The sequence below is a fragment of the Centroberyx gerrardi genome, chromosome 20 (assembly GCF_048128805.1).
Source record: "Centroberyx gerrardi isolate f3 chromosome 20, fCenGer3.hap1.cur.20231027, whole genome shotgun sequence".
NCBI lineage: Eukaryota > Metazoa > Chordata > Actinopteri > Beryciformes > Berycidae > Centroberyx > Centroberyx gerrardi.
The window spans coordinates 2977856-2986659 of record NC_136016.1 but is presented as its reverse complement, the minus strand read 5'-3'; the positions used below and the strand labels follow the sequence as shown (position 1 = coordinate 2986659).

The 8804-nt window shown below is 43.0% G+C and overlaps 1 protein-coding gene across 1 annotated transcript; it reads left to right on the top strand.

The window, feature by feature from the left end:
- Window positions 1–2252: 2252 nt before the first annotated feature.
- Window positions 2253–7953, top strand: hhex (hematopoietically expressed homeobox). The gene is made up of 4 exons (XM_071904882.1): window positions 2253–2766; window positions 6012–6190; window positions 6854–6904; window positions 7139–7953. The coding sequence occupies exons 1-4, from the start codon at window positions 2352–2354 to the stop codon at window positions 7400–7402; spliced, it is 909 nt and encodes a 302-aa protein (XP_071760983.1). The 5' UTR covers window positions 2253–2351; the 3' UTR covers window positions 7403–7953.
- Window positions 7954–8804: the final 851 nt, after the last annotated feature.

The window sequence follows — 8804 nt, the reverse complement described above, 5'->3', positions numbered from 1 at the left end:
TATGCGAGGGGCATACGCATATACTTGGTGAGCTATTAAAGTGACTAACGTTTATAGTGTTATCGCGTTAACCGCAGTGATAGGCCTTCAGCTTCACAGGAAAACATGAAACATTCAAATCGTGAGTTAATCACTCGCCACTCTGCTGCCGTTGGGGATGTGTATTGTAGGTAATTGTATTGTTAAAGATAGCATTCGAGCTGTTTGATTAGTCAAAACGCCATGTAACGCACGTTTGGGCCGTGCGTAAAACCAAGGGCGTAGGTTCATTTCAGCTTAGAGGATGTGGGCAGTGGATCAAACCTGGGCAGTAAATCACAATGACATACTATGGACATAATAGCAGCCTAACTACAACTCCGTTTTAGGCAAGACTAAATCGAATGATGCAAATTTACATAAGAAACATATGCAGGTATGAGAGACAGAGGAGAATTATCGGACAATGTGAAATACAGCCATATGCTGCTAAACTGAACACTGATCATTCATCAAAATATGAAAAATAGTTTAATTTGTTGTCGAAACACCTTAAATGCATGCGTTAATGGGAGTTTCAACCAACAAGGAGAAAGGCTCTATATTTTAAAGGGGGAGGGCTATGCAAGTGAAGGGCAAGTAAACCACAAAATGCGCTTTATTAAAACTCAGCTGTGCAAAACGGGTAAAAGTACAGAATCCAGTGAAGAAGAAATAGTAGACATAGAGATAGTTGGAGGGGTGAGGTGAGGTGGGGAAAATCCACCTCATGTCCCGGTGTCTCCCCTCAAATCTACTGTGCGTAAAGCTTCAGTACAGTAGGCCCGTAGTGCGTAAAAGTTTTGGCTGTTGGATCAGGTCAACCTGGTTACAGTGTGGGCGCTATGGCATTTGATTCAGCCTATAGTATACACTGGTTACAGCTGTGGGTACTATCGTATATACTGTGGTTTTGGTATCAATGGAGTGGATGATAGACCGACCCAGCGACCCGAAGTGAGACTATACATTGGTATTCCTATAAACGGTATAAACGCTATAAACATGACAGAGGAGCGGCCTGTTAGATTGCTAGATAGATAGTTTTCGATTCTCTCTTTTTTTTTCCATCTCTCTTATTGATGAAAGTGTTGAGAGGGATGTACAGTTTGTGTCCCATGTGTCCAAGGACTGTACTGGAGACGTCGTCCGGCACATCTCTCTCTCTCTCTCTCTCTCTCTCTCTCTCTCTCTCTCTCTCTTGACAATAACTATGAAAGTAAAGTAGAGAAAGTGAACATAGGATTGTGATGAAATGATTAAAGAAAACACAAGTGCATCATGTGAGCTCTTAAGCATCTCATCTTCAGTCTTTTTTCTCACCATGATTTTTTTTTACTGTTTTCCTTTAAAGTCTTTCTCTGAGATCACGTTGGATTCTAACTTCTTTCCAGAGATTTGGAGTGGATAAATTTTACTGTATATTTAAATTTCTGTACTCTCTCTCTCTCTCTCTCTCTCTCTCTCTCTCTCTCTCTCTCTCTCTCTCTCCCTCTCTCTCTCTCTCTCTCTCCCTCCCTCTCTCTCTCTCCCATATGTTTACTGTATATATGTTAAGTACTGTCTAATAAAGCAGAAATGCAACAACAATAAGAATAAAAATAATACCACAATATGAGATGGCCTATATGTTTCTCCTTGCAAATATGGCATTTGTGAAGGTGTGGCACCTATTAAAGTCAAAAATTGATCTTGTCGTTTTTATCATTATAGGCCTAATGAAGAATCATCAGAAATTTGGTTGGAAGCAAAAAAAAAAGATAATTTATGACCTATCCCGCAAAATGTAGATTTGCAGGTTTTGAAGGTTTTGGTGCCGAATGATTTTAGATGCAGGGACTTTTCCGCAGCTTAGGGCTTCGTGAATTTTAGTCTCCTGAAAACACGGCGTGAATTATCGCTCGACTCTTGCCATCTGATCATTCTGCGGGTCCACTGGAGCTGCGGGCCAATCAGAAGCAGCCGCTGGCCACCTGCAGGAAGTTGGCCGTCCCATTATCTCCTCCCTCCTCCGCCTGTAGCCAGATAACAGCCCCAAACAGTTGGCTCAAGTACCAGCTATAGTTCACCACCACAACCTGATGGACACACACACACGCGCGGTCTTCTTCACAGCCCGTAGAGCCTCTCTCTCTCTCTGGTTGGTAGAGGATAAGTCTGCAGTGGAAGTTAGGTGTCTAGTAGAATGTTAAAAAGAAGCTCCTGTCTCTCTCTCTCGGTCTTCTGAACTACTAAAGAGGAAGGTTGCAGGGAGAGAAGGGAGGGACGCGGGTTGCGGTTGACTCTTCAGTTCCAGCGCAGCAGCAGCAGCGGCGGCAGCGGCGTCTCCAGCGATGAGCGTCCCCCTTTACGCACCGACTCCCATCCAGCCGGCACACCCGACCCCCTTCTACATCGAGGACATCCTGGGGAGGAATGGATCGACGGCCGCCACCTCCTCCACCTCCTCCTCCTCCTGCTCTCCCTCCTCTTCATCCTCATCCTCCTCCTCCTCTTCGACGCCGGTCGTCCCCACGCCGACTCTCCCGTCTCCCAACTCCTCGTTCACGAGTTTGATTTCGCCGTACCGGACGCCCATTTACGAGCCCACACCCATCCACCCGGCGCTGTCACACCACGCCGCGGCGGCGTTGACGGCCACGTACGCCTCTACCGGAGCGTTCACCGGCTCCATCTACCCGTTCCACCACCACCACCACCGCTCCATGGGGGAGTACGCACAGGCGCTGCTGAGGCACGACCCTCTCGGTAAGTTGCGTGCGTAAAACTCTTGGATACGTTTAGAGTGACATTATCGCCTATAGGCTACACATTCTTCATTTGAGTAATATGAGTAATGTAAGTGGAAATACTCGTTAAACTCGCCTTGTTGTTAACCTAAATTCCACTAGTCTAGACTGTTGGCCTAGTGGCGACTAAGTATGCGCTAAAGTCAAGAGGTGAATATGTGGAATTCATCTTTTTGAGGTATTCAGTTGGAATAAATCATCTGCTTTTATAATATCTAATTTCATATGAGGCACTTCTTTTCTTTTTCTCGTCATCCTCCAAAAGAAGCGGCTGTCAATTTCTTTTATGCTTCAGGAATTACATATGGAACAAGCCTTTAAATGACGGTTATAACCTGTCATACGTCACGTATTTTCACGAGACAATGTTATCACACCTTATTGCACATGTGGCACACTTGGTGATTGTTTTTCATTCACTCTGCCTTTCTTTCATATTCCCCAAAAGCAACGAATTCACTTCACGTCGCCGCAAAAGAACATATTCAAAACCTGCTCGGATGATATCGGCATGACGTTTTTGCCCCTTGCATGAGCGCGTGGGGGGCCAAAACTTCGTTTCAGTGCGAACGAAACCACTTTGCATGAGTATATCACGCTTGGCCATGCATGTCGGAGCAAATTGTCTGCCACATTTATAGAAACAGATTTCATAATAACCCGCTGCAACTTCGGGGCCGTATTTGTTTTATATTCCCAAAGTGAATTACTTCCAGTTAGTTCGGTTCCACAGAACAGTCTGCACGAGTGCGCCGTGCCCGATCACGCATATGTGAGTCACACTGTTATTGTGACAGACATATTTGTGCTACAATAACAGTAGACTTGTCCATTCAGTCTGCTGGTGGTGTGTGTGTGTGTGTGTGTGTGTGTGTGTGTGTGTGTGTGTGTGGACGGGGGGTATTCTGTGGCAACCTTGACTTGCTTTCCTGACTCCCATTGTTCTGAAACATCAGAGGAGCAAGTCAGCTAGTGACTAAAACACACTGGGCTCTAAATCACTTGTTATTTCACCGCTGCATTGTGTGTGTGTGTGTGTGTGTGTGTGTGTGTGTTTGCATTCCTATAGCCTACTTTTGAGCACCAAGCACCTCACAAGGACAGAAAGATGAGGGAAAAATCCTCCAAATTGAGTTCTTTTGGCCTTGTCCTCGCTTTTTAAGGTTCTGGATTAGGATTAGGATTTGGGATTAGGGTTAAGATTACAATATGGACTAGGTTTAGGTAGGATAGGTATCAGGCTTAAAGTGTACGGCTAGTTTAAAGTTAGGACTTGGATTTAGGGTTAAGATTTGAATTAGGATTAGATTTAGGGAATTAAAGGTCCTCATAAATCTAGTAAAACAAACGTGCGTGTGTGTGTTTGTGTGTGCGCGCGCGCGCGCCTACCGGACCGTCTCTCTCTCTCTCTCTCTCTCTCTCTCTCTCTCTCTCTCTCTCTTTCTCTCTCGCTCTCTCTCTCTCTCTCTGTTGTTCTGCAGCGGCGCTGAACAAGCCGAGCCTTTTTCCGTTCATACCGGAAGCCGTGAGCCTGTCGATAGGAGTAAATCTGGTTTCAGAAGCTGTTAAATGTTTTCCTGGCTCACCCCGGCCAGCCGCTTCCTCGGGAGCCCGCTGCACGCTGCTGATTATTTTATCGACATCCTCAATACAGACATATTCAGGAAACACTCGGCCTCTGATAGCCCGGGATCCGTTTTTCACATATTGTTGCACTTCCTCTGGCTGGGCAGCGAGGATGTGACTGACTTTCTTTATGGTCGGCGGCGAAAAGAAAATAAACCGAACAGACCCAACGCATGAAATAACGCTCTGAAGGCAGCAAAGAAATAAGATTTTAAACATTTATAGTAAAAAGTGAGGGTTCTTCGCTCTTTTGAGGGCTCTTTCTCTTTAAAAAGAAACCCTTCTCTTTAAATCAGACCAAAGAGCCAAGTATGCTTCTTAAAAACTTCTAATTCAACTTTTCATTTTTAATACTGCTGGTTTGGAGCATTTCATACATTCTTAAATGGTTTTTTTTACAGCATTATAAAAGGCTCCGCTATGGTAAAAGTCTAAAAGAACCATTTTTCTGACCACTTTTGTTGAGAGTGCAGGATAATTCGTTCCCCCTTTCAGCTGCCTAGAATTAAAAAATAATACTAAATTGAATTAGGTGCGCCAAAGCTGTATAGGCTACTTTCTCTGCGACTTCATGGATCTTATCTTTGATGTGACAGGCTGTAAATCTTTCTTTCATTATTATATTATGATATCTAATAGGACTAGCCGACTTCCCTTGGTAAACCCTTGGATGCATTACAATAAGAAGGATTTTGACACCGTTTGGAAACGCTCTAAATCACAATGGATTCATAAGCCGAGCGTGTTGGCGGAGGGGAGGACATGACTTGTGTCTGTTAGTGAATGCCATCGGCTAATCACACCGCAAAGCAGGAAGCACATGAGCGGATATTTGGCCATAGTTTTCACTCTGTCACGACCTTCCTCAAAAGGCAGCGTGCAGCAGGCCAGTCTGCTGGCCGCAGCCGCTATTGTTTGCCTAAAGCCATTAACTGGAAAGGAAACGAGACAAAGAGAAAAACAATCTTGATTGGTTTTGGTTTGGGTCTTTTTTTTGGGTCTTATCCATCTGTTAAGTGTCCATTTGCAGTGACAAGTATAGACCAGCCAGGAACACTGACAATGATATTTTTTATATAATTGTTTTTATTATAGCCTAACAGCGTTTTCCCTCTTTATTCCTTTTTCATTTTTCGATGGGCGTCAATTAAATATGGCAAGATGTGTCACTCCCATACCTTAACCCGCGTCAGATTGGATCTTGTAGTTCTTACTATTATAATGAAGAGCAGATTGGATCTTGTAGTTTTTACTATTATAATGAAGGGAATTGATCTTTAGTTTTTACTATTATAATGAGGAGTAGATTGGATCTTGCAGTTTCCAATGGATCTGTTAGTTTTTACTATTATAATGAAGAGGAAAGTCTAAGTAAAAATTGCAAGACAACTATTTGGAGGCCATAACTACAAAAACACATTCAATGAACTACGTCTAATTATTTATCATATGGACCAAATCATATTTTGTCAGTCATCAGTCAGAAATTGAGTGGATATCAGCAGGTTTGGTCATTTTGGTGCTTATTAATATCCCATGCCGTATGAATTGACTGTCGTGTTTCTTCCACCTCTACAGGGAAACCTCTCCTGTGGACTCCGTTCATCCAGCGGCCCTTGCACAAAAGGAAGGGTGGCCAGGTGCGCTTCTCCAACGACCAGACCATCGAGCTGGAGAAAAAGTTCGAGACGCAGAAATACCTCTCGCCTCCGGAGAGGAAGCGACTGGCCAAGGTGCTGCAGCTCAGCGAGAGACAGGTGAGCTCAAATCAAATTTAATACGGCAATGTAACCCAAGGTGCTTTGCAGATATGATTAATAGCAGTTCTGGGTTATGAAAAAGACAGCCAAACAACAGAAACGTCCAGAAGTAATCACACATCAAACAACTCTAATTTTCTCTCTTGTAACATTTTGAGCGACAGTTGAGCTTTCATTAACACAATGAAAACAATTCCTAACCCGATAGAAAATTCCCATCAAGTTGAAAAAGATGTAAAAGATACGGTCTGTTCACTGTTCACAATCGAGTAACCTAATAATAACCATTAATCCAAATAATTGCTAGGCCTACTGAAAATCAGCACAATAGGAAATTTGCGCTGTAGGCCTACATGCTTTTTAGACCGATTACCACAATCTGGCATTATGACTTAATTTTCAAGATCGGACCGAAATCATAGGCTACTAAATTTAATGAAATCTATATTTAATGAAATCAGTTCATGGCCATCCTCATGTTTTAGATTTCAGTCCCCGGAGCAGCGAACGCATTTTGAACGGCTTATCCAATGATCAAATTAAATTGACTAGGTCCTGTTTGCGCCCATATTCGTTTGTTTTTTGCCCGTTATAGCAATATAATAGAATATAACATATTGAAAATGACAATAATTAGTTTCTGCCTGTTTTGTCTTTTAGGTTAAAACGTGGTTCCAAAATCGAAGAGCCAAGTGGCGACGACTTAAACAGGTGAGGCTGACAATATTCAAAAGTCACATTGTTCTATAGCATTAATGACTGTTTAAGCTTGGAAGACAAAGTAAACAATCATTAGACATTTCCTCATTAAAAACAGTTGAGTGATTATTACCCAAACGCTAATATTTAGGCTACGGTAAAGAAAATATAGGCCTATAATAATAAGTTGTATGGTCATAAGCGAACATAACAATTCTAAAAAAGCATCTATTTGATTTGCATCAGGAAAACCCCCAGGGAGGCAAGCGGGAGGTGGAGGACGAAGGCTCCGCCGGGAGGAGCAAAGGGGACGAGCCGACCGAGCCGCCCGGGGTCCAGAGCCCGGAGCACAGAGCGCCGGCCGCGGCCTCGGAGCTGCCGCAGGGCCGCTGCGCGCGCTCCGCCTCGCCGCAGTCCCACAGAGAGCTGGACTCTGACGTGTCAGACGACACAGACCAAGAACTGGACATAGAGGACGACGACGAGTTCACACTGAACCCCCAGTTCTGAGGAGATCGTTGATCTTGTCTAATGGAAGCTGGATGATAAAGACTACTTTTCTAACACTCATTCCCTTTTGCAGTTAAACCTTTGTATTTTTTACAGAATGACAGCCAGGTTGAAATAGTGCTCGAGTTGCTATTGAACTGAATGAATCAACTAGCGACAAATTCCGAAGTATGATATACCTGAAGAGTGGATATGGGACTTTTTTCTCGAAATGCAATTAATTTGAACGTAGGCCTACCCTACCGTTAAATGCATTAGGCCTATACAGCCGATGTGCCGCCACTTTATTCCTCAACTCATCCTTCCAGTGCCTTTCACACAGGCCTGATGTCTCAGTTTTAAAATATCCTAGAGATCTTTTTGTATATAATGTATAACCGCTCTATTTTGTGTTTGTTGTTGTGTTTTTTTCCATGTCGATATCCACTGATTAGTTTCTAGTGTCAGTCCAACACGTCGTTTTGGATGATAAACGCTCTTGAGTTGAGTTTTTTTTTTTTGCCTTTGAAAATAAGTGATTTGTCATTAAATAGTCGATGTAATTCAAACTATGTTTCGTTGGGTGATATCTAATAAACTATTTTGTGATAAGAAAAAAATACTTTTGGTTGCCGCTTAGCTGGAATTTGACTGGGATTTATGAATTATCATCATACTATAAAGCAAGGAATCTCTGTCTGTCTGTCTGTCTGTGTGTGTGTCTGTGTGTCTGTCTGTGTGTCCTTCGCATATCTCGAGAACCGTTCGTCCGATCGACTTCACACTTGGCGGGTGTATTGCTGGGGACCCAAGGAAGTGCAGTGTCGGATTTGGTGCAATTTGGAGACGCGACAATATTCAATATTAATAAACTTTGAATGAACAAGCGAACAGCGCTCAGCAGCAGGGCGAACGGGCACTGCACTAGTTATTTTCAATTGGGCAAATAAAACTGAACTAGAAAACAAAGAAAGAAAAAGTGGTTGACAAACATGAAGGGTTGGAAACTCTGGATAATGACAGCCCCCTTACTAAAATTACAGTAGCCTATGCCTTAACTAAAAAGAAAAGCTGTTCTATGCCCAGTTTTTTTTTGCTTCTTAAGAAGATTAATTAAAAGAAATTCAATATTTGCAGAGGGCAAGGCACAGCAGAGCTATATTATGATGTAGGCCCACCCTAGGTGTCATCCATCTATCTGTTAATAATGTTCATATTGTGTGAAGGGGGGGCATTGCCACTCTTGGATGGGCGTCTCTTGTATGGAGAGATATCACTGACACAATTTCAAAGCTTGAAACTTAAGTTTTGAAAAGCTTATGCTCAGTTTTGAATATGTGCAGAGTAGGGGAGAGCAGGGCATGTTGTCGCACTTTTTACTCATTGGTGTATTTCTCAGCAGTGCCTTACTACTGAGACAAAG